This window comes from Herpailurus yagouaroundi, unplaced genomic scaffold, assembly GCF_014898765.1.
Source record: "Herpailurus yagouaroundi ecotype Mexico unplaced genomic scaffold, PumYag 188, whole genome shotgun sequence".
NCBI classification, from domain to species: domain Eukaryota; kingdom Metazoa; phylum Chordata; class Mammalia; order Carnivora; family Felidae; genus Herpailurus; species Herpailurus yagouaroundi.
The window spans coordinates 24,143,723-24,163,263 of record NW_024412419.1 but is presented as its reverse complement, the minus strand read 5'-3'; the positions used below and the strand labels follow the sequence as shown (position 1 = coordinate 24,163,263).

The window sequence follows — 19,541 nt, the reverse complement described above, 5'->3', positions numbered from 1 at the left end:
AAAAGAATTGAAAGCAGGGACTCCAACAGATACTAGTACACCCATGTTCATAGCAACATTATTCACAATAGCCAAAAGATAAAAACAACCCAAATATCCATCAACAGATAAATGGATAAACAAAATGTGGTATATACACAATGGAATCCTATTCAGCCTTAAAAAGGGATGAAATTCTGACACATGCTACAACATATATGAACCTTGAAGAAATTACATTCAATGAAATAAGCCAATCACAAAAGGACAAATGTATGATTCCACTTAGGTGAGGTACTTAGAGTAGTCAAGTTTATAGAGACAGAAAGAATAGAAGTTACCAGGGACTGGGGTAAAGGGGTAACCAGGAGCTTCTCTTTGTGATGATGAGAAAATTCTTAATTGGATGGTGATGATAGTTGCACAACATTGTGAGTATACATAATGTGGCTGAATTGTACACTTAAAAATGGTTAAAATGGTGAGAGGTGCCTGGGTGGCTCAGTTGGTTAAGTGTCTGACTTCAACTTAGGACATGATCACACGGTTCCTGGGTTCAAGCCCCACGCTGTGCTGACAGCTCAGAGCCTGGAGCCTGCTTCGGATCCTGTGTCTCCCTCTCTCTGCCTGTTTGTGCTCTCTCTCTTTCTCTCTCAAAGAATAAATAAACATTAAAAAATTGTTTTTAATTAAAAAAAATTTTAAATGGTTAAAATGATGAATTCTATGTTACATATTTTTACCTAAATAAAAAATACCAAAAAAGTAATAGGTGCTTTGGAAAAATTAAAAAACACATGTGTAAAAAAAAATTCTACCCACTTAACCTTTTGGTGAATACCCTTAAGTATTTTCTTTTCTCATATACATATTCACATATTTATTATATTTTACTATATCGGGGTCACACTATCCCTGCTGTCTTGTAATTGCATTTTCCATCTAGAGATAGACTGTGAACATCCTAGGTATTTATACAGCACAGTGGTTAAGGAGGTAAGCCCTGGAGACAGACCACCAGGTTTGTGTCATGGTTCCATTGCTTACTCAGTGGCCAACTGAAGGGCCCTGAGAGATCACCTAACCCTCTAAGCTTGTTTCTTCATCTCTACCTACAAAGGAAATGATAATAATAGCACCAAACACATAGGTTGTTAAGGATTAAATTAGTTCCTAAATATGTATAAGCACAGTGCCTGCCACTAAATAAAAGAAAGCTATTGTTATTATTGTCAGTGTTAGTTAATAATCCTCACCTGTTCCTCAAGACAATCTTTTTAGTGGCTTCATGAAGTACTTTATCACATAGATACACCATACATTCCTGAACTAATCTCCTATGTACAACATTTACCATTTCTAAATATTTGCTCACATAAATAGTGCTACGCAACTTTGCAAAGAAGACTTTATAGATTACTGTTTTTTAAAGCAGACCCCTGTAAAGGCAATTGTTGGGTCAAAGAACATGTACAATTTAAGATTTTTGATTCATGTTGACAGACTACCTCCCATAAAGACTGTGATATGCAGAGGAGTGGAACAACTTTATCTATAACAACAAAGAGTCAGAAACAACCTGTCTAAACTAAAAAAATAGTTTAAATGTGATGTTCCTTTATTGGAACATTATACAAGTATCAATAAATACATTTTCAAAGCCTACACAAGATCCTAGAAAATGCTTATGACACAATGCTAAGCGAAAGAGCAAGAAAAAATATATTTAATAGAATTATAAATTTTAAAAATCATGTGCATGTGGAGGAACAAAAAACAAGTAAAATAGAAAGTTTGAATAGTAATACACTAGATAAATTATTTTCTCTTAATATTTTGTTTTTCTAAATTGCATTTAACAAGCGCATACAATGTTTATAACAAAAAAATAATTTCACTGGGAAAGTATGACTTGTCCCTATCTTTGAGGGCTATTATTGAAATTTAGTTTCACATTGAAAGTAGATCTTTAAATAAACACCCATAGTAATGAAGGCAATATTTCAATTTTCGGGCTGAAAGTTTTTCAGATACAAAGTCACCTTCTTGACCTTATCCATATATTCAAAGCCTGTGGAGCTTGGAGATTTCTACTGCATGCTGTTGGAATCAGCAGCAAGATCAGCAGACATTATTTCCCAAAGGAAATGAATCTAAAGGACTCCGGGAGATATAGCTGCTTATATGTCACCCAAACAGAGCCCAGCTACTTTTGTGAGGGCTGTAGTCCAGGGAGGAGGCCTAAATGTTCAGTCATCTGCGTGGATCTCCTAGGCTCTGAGCCCCTCAGTCTACGCCACGTTGAGCTGAGAGGCAGGTTAATTGATCTCTCTGAGCCTCTGTTTCCTTATCTAAAAAGTTCATATAATCATCATATACATACTTAATAGGTTGTTATGAAATCAAATGCAGTAAACCTTGTAAAATGTTAACCCAGTTCCCAGGACATGTTAGCTACTCATTAAATATTAGCCATCCTTATCCTATTATCCTATCCTATTATCATCCTATATTCTATATTTCACTCACTATTTTTTTTTTAACGTTTATTTTATTTTTGAGATAGAGAGAGACAGAGCATGAATGGGGGAGGGTCAGAGAGAGGGAGACACAGAATCTGAAACAGGCTCCAGGCTCTGAGCTGTCAGCACAGAGCCCGACGCGGGGCTCGAACTCACGGACCGCGAGATCATGACCTGAGCCGAAGTCGGCCGCCCAGCCGACTGAGCCACCCAGGCGCCCCTTCACTCACTATTTTTAAAGATAACGGTGAAGCCTAGGAGAGGTGGCTTGTTGTAGTTTCATGGAAAGGGCCACAGATTTGGAGTCAAATGACCTGGAATGTAATAGTGGTTGAAGCACTTACTTATTTCATGACCTAGGATGAGACACTTAATCCTCAGAGCAGTGCTGTCCAAGAGAAATATAATATGAGCCAAAAATGTAATTTTGGATTTTCTCTGTAAAGCACATTACAAGAAGTAAAAAGAATCAGATGAACTTAATTTTAATAATATATATTATTTAACCCAATATTATCCAACATGTAATCAATAGAAAATTATTGATGAAATATTGTAACCCAATATATCCATTATCCAATGTGTAATCAATATAAGAATATTGATGAAATATTGTATCTTCTTTTTTCTGTAACTAAATATTTTAAAGTCAATATACATTTTATAGCAGCTACCAGTACAACCTGGAAGCTACATACTCATCTGAAATATTTTATCTGTATTTCATAAAATTTATAGTTGAAAAATTAGATTGACATACCCAAGTTGTTCACATTTTCCCAATAACTGAATCAACTATCAATTTTTAAATTTGAATTAAAGTTAAATAAAATGAAGAATTCAGTTCCTCAGTGCATGAGCCACATTTTGAGTACCAATAGACATGTTAAGCTAGTGGCTGCCATATTAGGCACAGTTACAATTGGAGATAGCCTGTATTTCACCAAATTATTATTAGAGTGTTATATGAGAGAGTTTTATATATCATAAAATGCTGTCCAAATAGATTACTTCTCCTCCCAAAGTCACTGAGCTAACGAGATGTAGCTTAGGGACCAGAATCCTGCCAATATAGTGTCCATATATAGACATTTGAAATTTAAAAAAATATTCATCTTGAGACTTTCCATTTTTTTAACTGTGATCCATAGGAAGGAGTATACTGTACATAACAACGTGGTACACAGAAACGCATGTGCACGTGTGTGTGTGTGTGTGTGTGTGTGTACATACAGATCAATAGCCATTATTCTCCAAAGGAGAATCACAATGTGGATATTTTTAAATTCCATTCTACTTTTTTCCTCCTTCTAATTTCCTCCTCTTTCTCTTTCTCCTTTTCTTTATTTAATGTTGGTCATGACCCACTAAATTGATTTCATGGCTCACTAATGGGTTATAAACCACAGTTTGAGACACAATGATCTGAAGAGTCCAAACTTCCAGGCATATTAAAAATTGATTTGTTTAGTGTTGTAAATAATAATCCTTCCATAGCCACCAAGCGGTTCAAAGGGAACAGTGTTCTCCTCAATATAAATAAGAAGAATGACACTATTCTAGATAAGATACAAGAAAACAAGTGAATTATCTGCTCTTTTGTTAAGTAACATTTCTTTATCCACTCAGCAAATATTCATTGAGGAAGCACTGTCCCTGTCACTGTGTTAGGCACTAACAGCTGGCCCAAGACAGACAAGCTCCCTGCTCACAAAGTCAGCTACAAAACAACCGAAGCCCTTGCTGCAGTGGCTCAGCCAAATAAAGATCTTGGGTGTTTTGTTTTATTTTTCCCATGAGAAGACTAGAGGCAAGTAATGGTGCAGGTGTCCAACAACACCAGTAGTGACTCAAGTCCCGTTACCTTTCTATTCCACATGCTTTTGCCTGTCACTTTATAGTTGGAAGACAGCTGCCATACCTCAAGGCCTTCTGTCTATGTTCCAGGCAAGAAAAAAAACAAGCAGAGGGGTGAAGTTGTCCCCAGATTCTCCAGCACATACAGTTGCCAGATAAAACAGGATGTCCAGTTAAATGTGAGTTTCAGAAAAACAACAAATAATGTTTTTAGTCTAAACATGCCCTGTGCAATATTTGAGACATATTTGTACTGAAAAAAATTATTCACCATTAAGGAAATTCACATTTAACTAGGTGTCCTGTATTTTTTTTTTAATGTTTGTTGTGCTGATAGTGCAGAGCCTGACATAGGGCTCGATTTCACGAATCATGAAATCATGACCTGAGTTGAAATCAAGAGTCAGTCGCTTAGCCAACAGGGCCACCTATGTGCCTCAGAGGTGTCCTGTATTTTTATTTGCTAACCCTGGCAACTCTATGAGCACAATTTTGCTTACGTTTCATTGGCCAGACTGTGTCACATAGCCACTCTTATCTATATAAAAAAAAAAAAAAGAAAGAAAAGAAAAGAAAAGAAAAGAAAAGAAAAGAAACTGGTGAAATCAAGTCATTTGTTAACTTGAAATCTCAATAAAAAAGAAAGTCAAGAGAGAAGGAAGTTGGTCGGGGGTTGAGTGAGCCAACCTATAGTATCTGCTACAGCTCAATTCCCCTCTGACCTTCCTTGTACATCATAGTAAGAAATTTGGGTTTTAATTCATGGTCAATGGGAAGCTATTGGAGAGTTTAAAACAAGAGAGTGACTAAATTATATTTAAGAATATGACTCTGGCTGCTGTGTGTGGAATGTAAGGGGAGGAAGGTAAGCAAGAAGTGGAGAGACCAATTGGAAAAAACCCAGAGAACTCAGCATAGCCTCAGGCCTGCCTCAGGCAGGCCCCTCACCATCCTGCATGTGGTTCCCTCTTCTAAAAAATGAAGATTTGGTCTCTTAGTGCTCCATACAGCATGCCCAGAGTGGCAAGCAGTGCCATGGTGGCCTTCTCTTGCTTTTCGACTGCATCACTTAGTTGTCAATGTTGGCTCATGTTTTGTGCTCCTTCTTCAACAGAGGAGTGTCTGAGAGCCAGTTCATGGAACATCAGAACTTACTATTAGGAAGCTAAGATCCTGTGAGACTCCTATAAGAAAATGGGTAAAAAATTGCTTTTTAAAATTTTAATTAAAGAAAATCAATGAAATGCATAGACAAAATCTGCTCTGTCTTAGCAAAATTTAAAAAGTAACATGGACGATTTTTATACCCTGACATCTGGGACTTAAAGCAAAAATTGAATAATCTGATTCCAGAGCTAAGAACCTATGCGGGTAAGGCAAAACCTGATTTCATGCTTCTCTCCCTACAAAGGGGATTTTGTTACAACAAAGGCACTCTGGTCCCCCAACCACCTCCCATTCCTGCCCCGCCTGCAGCAGATAATTTTCTCTCTCCTTCCTCCTGCTTCTCATGGAATTAAATCAATTGTTTAGTTTTCATTTGGCTTCTCCTTTCTCCCTCTCATCAGATCAAGTGCTTTTCTATTTTCCTTGAGGATTACCAAAATGAGCTCTTAGGGAAAAAAAGGTTTCTCAGCACTTTAGCTTCTGTTCCTTCTATTTATTTGCTTTGCCTTTTATTATCTGGTTTTTGCTGACATCCCAGGACACGCATGTGGTATATAGAGGTTATGGCTTTTTCCCTTTTCCCTAAATAAAACCTGTTGGTTAAAAAAAAAAAAAAAGTGTGTCCTCAGAAAGATTTATCGATTTATTCTTTTTTAAGAGGGTCAGAGATCTAATAAGGCATCTGTATAAACATACACACATACACAACGATATACACATTTATATAGCTATTTATATGCATGCACACACAAATATACACATACTTACTACACACACAAGTGTAAATATATTTTTGCTTCAGTTAACTTGGATATTAGATGCAGTTTACAGAACTCCACCAAACATGCAAATGTGCTACTACTCTGGGCTACAACTGAACTCATAGTGTTAAGATTAATAATACTGTCAAGGAAAATCAACTCTCCCTACCTCCCTTCCCTCCCTTAATGAGCACACTTGGTTTTTCTAATCATTTGATCTCAAAAACTGGTATCATTTCTCTTCAAAGTGCTTCGCAGCGAAGGGTCAGTAAAGCAATACAGTTAAGTCCTGGTGGTGGAGGGCGGAAGAGCTAATTCCAAATATTTGACATCACAGCGGAGTGAGATGGTAAAAGTACACAGGGCTGGGACTGGAGGTGCTGGGTTCTACCACAGCTCAGCTGCCCGCTCGGGAGCTCAGGCCTATCCCTTCATCCAACTGAATCGAGTGTCCTGCCCAGCAAAGTGAAAGGTTGCACCAAATGATGACCCCCAAGAGCTCTAGGTCTCTGAAGTTCTAAATTTGTAAATTAACCCACTATTAGGCAAAGCATGCCAGTGAACATAATCCTACCTATCCCTCCCTTTAAATTTCAAAATTCTGCACTAAAACCTAAAACCAGAGTTGAGGGCAGGGTAGCAGAATTCGAATTTGAAAAATAAACAATAGGAGAACTCTTAATGTGGTGTTCATGTGTTCTGGCCACTTTGTAAGACCACATACACAGAGGAGAACTTCACATGCTGCCCAGCCATAGGTGACCACCGTAAGCTCTCACAAGTGATTTCCAAAGAACTCACCTGTCGTCTCACTGGCCTAGCCTTAGTCTGTGACCTTTGCAGATAGTCAGATGGATGGGCTTGAGACCATCTTCTGAGCCTAGTGTTCAGACCTATGAGGGTGCAGAGAAAGGAAAGTGAGGTCAGGAGCAACAGGTGTCTTGCCAGAAACATCATCACAGGTTTCTATCATAGACAGATGGGGACCAGGGTTCCACTGGACAAGAAGTCTGAAAACCTTATTTTGAATTCCAGATCCACAACAAATTTGCAGTGTGATCTTGGGCAATCCTTAGCTTCTTTGCTTCTTGGCTTTCTCCCCAGTACAGCTAGGGGTTAAGCTTTGTGACTGCCATGTTTGTCTCTAGTTCTGACATTCTGAAAGCCAGATATGGATGTAGTGCTTTTAAGTCTCATCAGGGAGAAAAGCCCACGTGGTAACTTAGAGGAGCCTCTCCAGAAGCAGAATGCTGCCATAAGGAGCTCAGTTCTTGTTGAGAGGACAGTTTAACATCAGACAAACACAGAAGATTTAAGATTTAAGGGATGCTGTAGATACAAATATATTATTCACCTTCTACGCTACCTTTTTTTTTTTCATGATTTTTTTTTTCCTTTATCAACTCTGTGCAAGTGATCTCTAGAGCAGAAATACATTAGAGGTGGGTTTCCAAAGCATATTCCATGGTACATCATACACAACAGCAAAAGAGTTCTGATTCCAAAGGAATTTGGGTAATCTTAAATTTATAGTCTACTCTTAAAGAGTCATGACTCTATGGTGTACTAAGTTTCTAAGAAACCCTACAGTGAAAGAGCCCATTTACTTTTGTTTGACCCAATAGTCCTCCAACTTACTTGATCCCAGAGCTTTCTCCTGAGCCCTGTCAACACCCTGTGGGGCTGGTGTTCAATGGAACGTACTGTGGGGGACAGCACCCCATTATTCCCTGACACTGCATCTAATAGCATACATCTTATGAGGCCTGTGTGTGTCACATTGTACTTCTTCTGTCCATATTCCAGCCAATTAAACTTCTGCTGCTCCTTAGGTCTCACCTAATATGAACAGCATCATGACCCATTGAATGAATAATAGCTTATAGTAATGATTTAATAGTTTAATTGCAATATGGACAATTAGCCAATGATGGTAGAATCCTGTGTGATTTACTGAGATGGAAATCTGTCCATCCATGCATTTGTTTACCAGTATTCTCACTCAAAGAACATGATTAAGAAGCTTCTGGTTCAGGATGGCAGGTTAAGCACGCACTTGTCTCCTCTCCTGCAATACCACTCAAGTGATAATAAAGAATTCAACAGAGGAATAAATTCTAACTAGCAAACAGAACAGGAGAAGAAATCATGAGCAATTTCAAGAGCACAAAGCTCTTGATGGAGGAACTGAAGCAGCCATAGCTGAAAAGATGCAATAAGGGGCTAGAGCAGAGGAGGGAGCCCATCTGCTGGGAGGCACCACAGTGAGTACTGACAAGGGATCCCCCGGAAGGGTGGAGCAGAGTAAAGAGAGGGAGAATGGTTCCACATGTCTCTGCCCCTTCTCAACCCCAGTTTTCCAGACTAAAAGGTAGCAGGATGCTAGAGGGGAAAGAAGGAATGCATCTCTGAAAGTTCAGGTGGACTGGGGCACCTGAGTGGTTCAGTCGATTAAGCATCCAATTCAGCTCAGGTCATGATCTCAAAGTGTGTGAGTTCCAGCCCCATGTCAGGCTCATTGCTGTCAGCCCAGAGCCAGGTTCCAATCCTCTGTCCCTCTCTCTGCTCCCCCTCCCCCACTTCTCACATGCTCTCTATCTCTCTCTCAAAAATAAATAAACATTTTTTTTTTTAATTAAAAGAAAAAGTTCAGGTGGGCTGGAAGAACTAAAACTGCTGGCAGGAGTGTTCATACCCAGAGTGGTGTGTCCATCATGCTGACGCTGGGGAGCGGGCATCAGCAAAGTGGCCAGGCCCTGACGCCATCAGGCCAATCCTGACAGATTAAGAACCATCTATGTACACTGAAGTTCTATCAGCATCGCTAGTCAATCCTGTTTAAACAAAAGGTGCTGATTCAGGATCACTCAGCATATGAATAGCCCAGCAGAATGAAAAAGAAATATCAACAACAACAACAAAAAACTGATCCCAGAGAAAACAAAGACACATTAGGTACGAGAGATTAATTGGAGAGAGAAAGCTCTTTAGAAAGATTCAAGGCTGAGAAGAGGGGAGAATGAAGGTATGAGAGAAATAACAAAACAAATTTACTGGAGATGAAAGAGGTGTGTGTTTTCTGATTGAAAGAACCATCAAATGCCAGAAGGAATTTTTATAAAGATCCATATTAAGATACATTGTCCTGAAATTTCAGCAACTCCGTGTTAAAGATCCTAAAAGCCTCCTAGAAGAGAAAAAGCATATTGACGATAAAGAAATTAACAATAAAACTAGCCTCAGACTTCTCCTCAGTCACACAGATGTTAGACAACACTGAAATGAGGCCTTCACATTTCTGAAGCAAAATTTCTAATCTAGAAACTATAGCCGGGAAAGCTTTTGAGCAAGTGTAAAGACAAAATAAAAATATTTCAGATAGGCAAAGATTCACAAAGAAGTTTCACCCAAAGGAAGTTTCCTAAGGATGGTAGGACTAATGGAAGATCCCAGTGAAAATAAATTCCAGAATATTGGCTGTGCAGAAGCCCAGAAAAGCGACTGGCACAAATTAAAATAGGAAATCAGTGTCTTTGAGAAGAAGGGAGAGATTTTTTTCAAGGAATATATAAAGGCATTAGTGATACAGTATAAAAGGCTGATAGAAAATAAATAGAAAAAGGAAAGAAAGAAGGCAGAAACAAAATAAAAGAGAAGAGCAACTAGAAATTTCTGGAAAAACAAACTGCACAAGAAATTCTGGATTCAAATAGAAGGCAAATTAAAACATGCCACAATTTTGACAAGTGACAGTGTAAGAAAAAGACTATTCATTTGATCTGATGCTAGAAATATTCTTCATGAAGTAGGTTGTGTTATTTCGACCTATAGAGAAGATCACAAACATAACCCTTCTTCACTGCCCTGGGAAAATATAGTCATCAGTATAAAATCTCTGTCTACTGGTTGGCAAGGTTTAGCATCAATCTGTAAACAAACACAAGACTTAATCACTCGTATGCAATGTTGACGATGTGAAAGAAAAGCCCAGCTGACCTGAGAGGTGGATGTGGGTGAGGAAATTGCAGAGAAGGGCAGAAAGACCAATAAATAGCCTCAACTTTTAGTGAGGAGAGCCAGGTGGTAGTGTCTAAAGCTCCTGGAACAAGTAATAAATTGGAAAGTTAACAAGGTAAGCAATAAAAAAGTAAAGAGGTTTTTAAAAACAGTCAAGAATTAGAAGAAGAGTGCCATTTTTCTAACTGTCCCATCATGTAAGGAGCCTACAGCCAATAAATAACATGACGATCACCATAGTCAGAATTGTACAGGCAGCCACCAAAAGAAATTAGAAATCTTTAAAGATGTCTCTGGGATTTGGAGACATGGTAGCTTTAAAAAATTATTATTATGGGGATGACTGGGTGGCTCAGTCAATTAGGCTTAGGTCATGGTCTCACAGTTCATGAGTTCGAGCCCTGCATCAGGCTCCTGTGCTGACAGCTCAGAGCCTGGAGCCTACTTCAGATTCTGTCTCCATCTCTCTGCCCTCCCCTGCTCATGCTCTCTCTCTCTCTCTCAAATGTAAAATAAAACATTAAAAAATGTTCTTAATAAATAAATATTATGAGCAATTCAGAACTCTTTGACTTCCAGCCACATGCATATATTACTTTGATTTTTAAAAGCCATTGAGTACCTGCTGTATGGCAAGCATTGTGTTAAATACCAGGTATTTAGAGATGATACCAGCCTTATAGCAGAAGCATCTACAGAAGTAAATGATGCCGATTTAGGAGCCCTTCCCGGAAATGTGTTTCTGTAAATTGGAAAGAGAGGAAGCAGGGCAGGGAATCACACTTCACAGCTTGGCCGATTTGGCCAACCGATTAAAACTGTTGGTATAGAACCGCCACAGAGGTGAATTAGGACAAGCCTTTAGGACTTGGGGGCTTGGAGACATGACATGGTTCCTTTAGATTGATAGTATTCTAGGCAGGCAGATAGAGTTACTGACAGTTTGGAGCTGTAAGGGTCCTTAGAGAGACTCCATCCAACCCTTTCATTTTACAAACAAAGGAGGCTTGGTTGTGGCAGAGCTGGTCCTTCTGATTCAATCCTTCTGATCGCAAGTTTAGTAATAGATAAAAGGAACTCCACGTTAAGACGCCCTTCCGAGCACAAAAATCAACATTGTTCACATATCTGCTAAGGGCTACGCACCATACTGGCCACTTCATGCATGTTATTTAACTTCATCTCCACAACAGCCACATGAGGTAGGCTACACCCATATTAAATGTGAGCAAACTGAGGTTTAACAATTTTAGATAATTTGTCTGAAGTTTAGAATTAGACACAGGGCCTGGACATGAAAGAGTCTGTCTGACTTCAAGGTTCATGCCCTTTGTTTTCTGGCCCATAATTTGGTACCCTGCTGACTGAGATAAGAGCCACACATCCCTATATTGGTGACCAGAGGTAAAAATAATGACCATTTCATATTTCATGATTGAGCATATCAACATGATCCACTAAATAAGGGAAGCATGATCCTGGCACTAAGCAGGGCTCTTTGATCGGCTTCTCTGCTCCCCCATGGCCCACCCTGGGGGAGGGTCTGTGAGCTGCCCAGCCATCCATCTTAATTACGAGGGACCCCAGGAGCCTTTGAGTAGCCCCAAGCTATTCTGAGGAAAATAAACAAGAAACAGAAAAGAGAGAGGGGAGATAGAAATGCTCACTGACTCTAAAAGATTTATACTGACAATATCCCAAGGAGCTTATGAAATGTATTTTTTCCTTTTTTTTTTTTTTTCTTTCTTGAGACGGAAAAGCTGCTGATGAAGAGATAGCTCTCAACTAGAGTTTCATTGACAGTGAAAATACTTTAAGCTCAGGCTCTTATTGATAGTCCAGTTGCACAAAATAAAATTCATATAAACATCATCTCACATATTAGAACTGGAAAAATAATCCATCTTCCAGTCAACTTTGAAAGAGTCCCGTTATTGAGCTACTGAATTACAAGGACAGAATTTACATGTGTTTCCACACCCAGGAGGGAAGAACACTGGTGCAGGAGAGCCCCAAGTCCAGCACCTGCAGTATGATTTTCTCCTGCTGGGAACTTGAATTTCCTGGGGTGGGGTATGCGTGCACGTGCACATAATCTTTCTGAGAAGAGGAAAACATCTCCTTCATCTTGCCCACATTCTTTCCCTCAATAGCTCAAACACCTGTTTTCAGTATGACTTTCCACCAACCTGAAAACATCCGAGTACGATCTCAGACCAGGGCACAGTTGTTGCTTCCATATGTGTGACATGCTGCCTTCATCCTAAACCCAGACCATGCCCCAAAGTATCTAGAGCAAGACTGTGGCCCAAGACATGCTTCCAGGACTCTCATCTACTCTGGATAGACACACATCAATCTGGTATTGGATACCCCAGTCAATTCCAGAGTCTATCCCCAACATGGCACCTTTGCTTACAATAGTAACAATCTAAACATGTCACATTTGCATTTAGTCACATCCCTGCTTAGTGTAATTAGTACTATAGGGTGAGGTCAGGTCAGTATTGATTCCCACCATTCCCCTACCATACCAGATTAACTTTCCTGAAGCACCGTTCTGATGATGTCACTTTCCTGCTCAAAAACCTTTCCAAACATAGAAGTGAATACCTCCAGCCACGAATGAAATGTCCTATATGGTCTTGCCCCATACTTGCTGCCCTAGTCTTCCTTATGCCCCAGCCTTGTCTTCAGGTAGTACCCCTTTGCAGCCAAGTGCCTCTACACATTTTCTACGTTTATGCCTTTACTCCTCTTCCCTCAAGCCCCGCATGGCCGGTTCTGCCAATATCTTTGTTTTTCTCTCCCTTTAAGACCTAGCTCAAAGGTCATCTTCTTTATGAATCTTCCCAACTGAACCCAATGTCTCCTTCCTGGAGCCTCCCAAAGTGCCTTACCTGTAGATGTCTTATGACTTTATAACCTCTGCTTTTGATTGTAGTTATTACAGTGATCTCATCACCCCTACTGGACCTGGAGTTCCTTAAAAGCCAGCACTGTGTCTGGTTTATGTCTGTGTCCCCAGGGCAAAGCCAGTGCCTGGATGTTTGCTCAACAGTGGAATCCAGTAAATGAAATTTGAGGGCAAGAAAGAGTGAACGGGGAGCCAGTGAACAAATGGATTTGGTTCAGTACCCCCACTGTCTGCCTTCTTCTCTTCCTCCCCCTCTGAGTTCCTGAGCTGTACAGCTTGGCCACAATGCACGCTGATCATGTTTTAAGATAAGGGATACAGTGGGATAATGAGAAACATATAAGGTAAAGAGCACTGGTTAGGAATCCAAACCCCTGGAGTTTGATTTGGAGTTTCAAATTAAGATGTTGGACAAGTCATTTCTCCATTTTGACTTCTAGTCTGCTTCTTTAGGAAAGTTAGGGCATCATATTACGTGATCTTTAAGTCCTGTCTAGTTCTGATATTTGATTCTATTCCCTTTCTTCTACCTCTGTACCCATCACAAGAATACCTCTCCCATTGTAAAACAGAGTAATAGTATAGATTATTTACTGAGGGTTGTAGAGCACTTTCCACTGGCCCATCTGCCATGCTGAAACTTCCCAACAATTACAAAGGGTGCAGTTTGCCATGCTGACCCCTGGTCCCCAGTCCAGCTCAGAAACAGTCTTGCACTGACCTCATCCTGATTATAACTGGAAGTCACATTTATCTACTTCCAGAATATTGCAAATCTCCAATTCCTGACACAATACCTTCTCCTTAAAGAATGCTTCTGGTAGGGATCCCTTCTTTCATCTGTATCATTCTCTACTGCTGACTGCTAGTTCATTTACCTACCTGGTAAATTGGGTTGTCTATAGAAGGAGACCAGCTTGAAGTGCTCAGGAGTGATTTAAGAGGGCTGAGCACTCATTAGCTGGTTCCCACTGGAGGAGTCAGGAATCTTGGAATAGTCTTCCACTGCAAAAGAAGCAGCATCAAATGGTCCAAAACTTCAGTGCAGAAGTGTGACAAGTGAAATTAATGCATCAGAAGGAATGCCTGGAACAATAAAATGGTGCTGTGCTTTTATGCTGACAGTAATCCCCATGAATACAGGTTTCTTGTAGATCACTTGGCCTATACTACTGGAATTAGGGTTGGCTTACCCCAGAGGCATATTTTGCCACAGGCACGGCACGGCACCAGAGAGGATTTGTAGGGCTTTCTTTATGGAGACCAGTTACAAATCCACATGACGCATAGACTCAAGAGCTGAAATGGATCTTAAGAGATTATTGAGTTCAGCCAACCCTTCTCACTCGGTTTTATAAACGAGAAAACTGAAACCTGAGAAAGTTAATGCTTTGCACAAGATCACTCAGCTAGTAACCAAAGGAGCATGAGCTGTGAACTTGACTACTACATAATAAGTGACCCAAATGCTGCCTCTCCAAGCCACCCACCTGTCAAGGAAAACCTTGAACTGGTCAGAGTTATTTGAGATTGTAGAGCCAATCCATACATTCCTGAGAAACTCTGAATTGGCCATAAATTGAGTGCTAAGTTGGCTTCAATGTGATATGGAGAACTCAGCTTTTATTTAAACTGTGACCTGTAGGGTGGCCTGAGATGCCCCCAGAGTGTGCTTTGGTTTGTAGTGTTTGGAAACACCCTACATGGATGTTTACAAAATGGCACTAGTGTCCTGGCTCCATTCTTGGCACATTTTGGAGGCAGCGACTATTTAGGCTGTCCCTCTACACCAGGCTGTAAATCCATCAGAACGTCTTAGCATCTGGGTTGGGTTTCTCATGCTGGTTATTATATGGGGATTAGGTAATACCCCCTATTTTTCTCCAATTGCCTGTGAGACTTTGTTAATCATGCCTATTGGCTGACAAATAATCTGTAAGCTATCATCTCTACTTTAACTTAGAAGACAGTTGAAATCAAGTAATTGATGATTTAATAGAGGCCTTCCTCTCCACCCAAAACTGGGTAAAGTACTCCCCATGCTTATCTCATATAATCTTTACAACCACCCTTTGATATAGGTGTTTTCATTGCCATTTTACAGATGAAGAACCTGGGACTCCAGTACATAGAACTAGTGAGACAGGGAACTAAGGTGAGAGCCTTAGTAAGTCCAGAATTACCATTCTCTTGCTTCAGGCTTTGCTTTTCACAAAGATGATCTAAGAAAAGGGAAAGAGGGTTGTGTGTATGTGAAGAATGTGAGAAAGGCCTACACCATTGCTGACTTTAGTGCCATTGGTCTCTATATCCTGCCACGAAGATGCTGCTGGTGCTATCTGTACACACCTGCATAGTCACCTTGTCTGTCTCTTGCCAGGCTCCTTCCTGCTCCTCAACACCTCAGCAAACTCCAAGCACACCATCCTGAGCCCATGGATGAGGAGCAGCAGTGAGCACTGCAGCCTGGCTGTCTCAGTGCACAGGCATCTGCAGCCTTCTGGGAGGTATGTCGCCCAGCTACTGCCCCACAACGAGGCTGGAAGAGAGATCCTTCTGGTACCCACTCCGGGAAAGCATGGGTAAGTCCCTCCCCATGTCCAAAACTGATGATATAAAAGGCCATTTGGCTTTTGGCTGCGAATTTCCAGAATCTGTGACATCTACTTAAAACTCACAGTCATCTTTCAATGGGTAGGGTCCAGATTGAGCCATTATTGCTAATATTCCCAAGGCAGTGTCTCGGGCACTGTTCTGTAGGGCCCTTTGGCTGCCCAGGCTGGTGGTCCTTCCAGAGGCCAGAAGACCAGCTGGCAAAGTGGGCATTTAACGAGTGGGTGTTAAAGGTATTTATTTCCCAAAGTACAGATGGAGCCAAGAAGAAAACAGCCAAGGGGAGTGTTAAAAGGCCAAAATGAAAGTAATTTAATATGCTGGAAATGGGATTTTACCATCAGGACTTGAGCAGGTAGGGAAAGAGCAAATCATTGTAGCCACCTAAGCAGGTCGTGCAGGAGTGTGGGACCCCAGAGCAGAACTGGTCAGGGATACCACAGTGGTATCAATTCAATAGAGATTGGAACAAGCTTCATTCCAGAACCTCTGAGGCTTACACAATACTGAAATCACACCAGATACCCATGTCCATGAGCTCCTCAAGCTTCCAGAAGATATTCACTTGCTTACTCAGTGATCCACTGGGCCTCTAGAAGTAGTAGCATTGGAAAGCAAATTTGAACCAGGGTATCTCTGTGCATACCTTTTTTTTCTTATTCCATAAGAATAAATGCCATCATAAAACCCCACTTTTGAGGGGCCCCAGATCTGATTAGTTTATAATCAAGGGTGAAAGATCTTTCTTTGTGGCATGTTTACAGAAGATAGACTTCAGATTTCTATCTAAGCTTAGAGTTAGCTTCTTTCTAAGAAAATATCTTTCAGAGGAGTCCCATCCAAACAGTGATATTACCCATTGTTTACCTCCATGGTGTGCTGGGTCAGGAGGGGATAGCCTGTCTACTGCTTTTCCAAAAAGCTCTATGGCCTCCTTAATAATTTCTTGAAAATCTTCACCCTACTCTCCTACTGCTGACTCATCTGTATTTAGCTGTGCTTCAAAAAACTACAAGCTCCTACAGTCCCAGGAGGAATAAAATCTTAGCTTCAAGAAGGATGTTGTCCCCATACCTAAACTCTATATCCATCTTCATGCCTCTGAAATGCCTCGTTGGGCTGGATGGGAGGGTCCATCCAGCCAAGTACCAAGTACCAAGTACCTCTGGTACCAAGTACCAAGTACCAGTACCAAGTGCCTCTTCCTCTGTTCCCCAGAAGTTAGGAATGTTGGGTGTCTGGGCTGCCTACTGTTGTAGATGAGCTGTCCTTGGGGCCGAACTTCCTTCCAGCATGGCCTCCCTTTCTTGGGAGAAGCCCAGATGGTAAGGCCTCCCATCCATGGGCAGGGCGGGTGCTGGCCTCTGCTGCCATGCCATCCTGTAGGCGTCTGCCCAGTCTCATGAACTTGACTTCTGCACTCAGCATTCTTGCCCCACCAATCCTGGAAGAGACCAGACAGCACTGCTCCAGGCTGCTGAGAATTCAGACCATCAATCTGTTAAAGTGTGTGGTTGGAAGCTGGGACTCATTGATGTCACAGGGTGAAGTGGAGTTCAGAGTCTCCCTGAAGTGCAGGCTGAGAATGTGCATGCATGTGAAGGAAGAGTGCCAGAGGGATTTCAGTGCTTTCTGAGTAGCAGAGCCTAGTCCCCTGGATAGCATGGTTTGGAAGGCCACAGCTCCTCCCAATGACTAGCCATGGGGTCTTGCAAAGACGTTTCCCCTCTTTATCTTCCTATGCATGCAACTACCTGGTGAGTTCCCACTTAACAAATGAGAAAACTGAGGCAGAGAGAGGAAATAGGAAGTGATATGGCCCAAAGTGGACTCCAGATCTCCCCTTCTCTCATTAGTGCACTTTCCAGGAAACCCATAGCCTCTCAGCAGGAACTCAGAGGGAAAGGGCAGGGTCAGGGAAAAGGAAATGGAAGGTGAAAGAACCTTACAAAAGAGATCCACTAGATCCTCTAGATTTGAGACAGGTGAGCACAGGGGGCATATGATGGCCACCTTCCCTTCATAGACCAAGAGAATAGGGAAAGGAAGACAGCACAGTGTGGGCAAGCTGTGATTCTCCCCAGTCTCAAGGCCCATCAGGCTAGCCATTGCATTTTTTCCCAGAGCGACTCTCCCACTGTAGGAATTGGCCTGCTCCCTGGAAAGTGGGAGTGGAAGCAGGAGAAAGGAAGCAAGTGTGCTGTGGCAAGCCCCCTGACTTGATGCCTTTGCTTGGGGGCTGCCCTACATCTACAAGGCCTTTGCCTTAGGCTGAGTTCCAGGCATCTCTGTGTAGAGATATTCTCCCTTAGTCCTGACAGAGCCATCTTGGAGTTTGGGGATGAGCAGGAGTGGTTCCAAATTGAAACTAAAGATGCCTGAGACAGCCTCCCCACCCCTAACAAAATCGATGTGGTGAGGATAGAAGGTGGCAGCTGAAGGGGCAGTCCACAGACTGTCCTGATGCATGGAGGAGCTGTGCTGCCCCAGGCATCTTGGCAAGCTGCAGGGCACAGGCACTTGTTCAACACTTCACAGAGCTCTACGTATCTGTGTAGAGTTGGATCTGGGTTGCTCAGCCTCAGCACTATTGACATCTGGGACCAGACAATTCCTTCTGTGGTCACTGTCCCGTGCATGGCTCCCCAGCTTCCCAGGCCTCTACCCACTGGATGCCAGTAGCATCTCTCTTGGTCATGGCAACAAAAATGTCTCCAGACATTGCCATATGTCCCTGGGGGGCAAAATTGTCCCCTTTGAGAACTACTGAAATAGCTAGAGAATTTTAGAGCTGGGAGGAACCCTGAGATTTACCTCAAGATTCAACCTTGTCAATTCTCGGGAGTGGGGACTGAGGCCCAGAATGGGGAAGGGACTCACTCCATGTCATGTGATGAATGCCAGTGTTGGTAGACAGGTGTCTTCAGCCCTACACTCAAGTCTATGTGCCAACCACTGTACTGATTCCTCAGTTACATAGATCTGTAAGGTGCAGTCTCTACCCTTAGTAATAATAACTGCTATCAACACTTTTTAACACTTCACAGATGTGACTTCCCAGTCAACACTGTGCACTTTACGTGTATTTTCTTATTTAATACTCACCAACACAATGAAGCAGTCACTGTTACTATCTTCCATTTCACAGATGGGCAAATTCAGTAAGATCAAACAGCCTTCCCAAGGTCACTGGCTAGACAAGGTGCAGGAGGTCTGAACCTAAGCAGACTGACTTCAGACTATTTTTGCCCATTGCTGGAAGAGCTCAATTAGGCCATGTTGCTGCAGCAAAAAAATCAGTATTCTATGAATCAAAGCCCTCAGTTTAGGTCCTAGTTCACTATTCCTCAGTTTGGAGAACCATTACTCATTGGGTACTTTCTATTTGTTAGGACCATACAGGTGCTAGAGATACAAAAGACTAGCCTTTGATGGTCTATGAAAGGATTTTCCATGAATGAGCTCTATGACTTCAGGGTGAATCCCACCCCTACTAAACCTCAGTTTCCCCATCTGTGAAGTGAGGATGATGATGCCAGCCCTACTCATGTGGTGCTGTGGAGTTAAAGGAATAAAAGACGTAAAGGGCTTTTCACACTAAGCAGGATGCACATGTAAGAGACCATTATTTAATACCCTAATCTGCTCTGTTCTGCTCAGAATTGGGGAACACAAAGGACTAAGACTCATCCGCTCTCTGATTGTGGG

General features: G+C 41.5%; 1 protein-coding gene across 1 annotated transcript in view; it reads left to right on the top strand.

Annotated features, from left to right (window-relative positions):
- The window catches only part of ALK (ALK receptor tyrosine kinase), a 682,318-nt gene that overhangs the window by 346,634 nt on the left and 316,143 nt on the right, over positions 1-19,541 (top strand). The window contains exon 4 of the mRNA XM_040496415.1: positions 15,601-15,802. Within this exon, the coding sequence (XP_040352349.1) occupies positions 15,601-15,802 (202 nt within the window). The remainder of the gene's footprint in view (positions 1-15,600; positions 15,803-19,541) is intronic.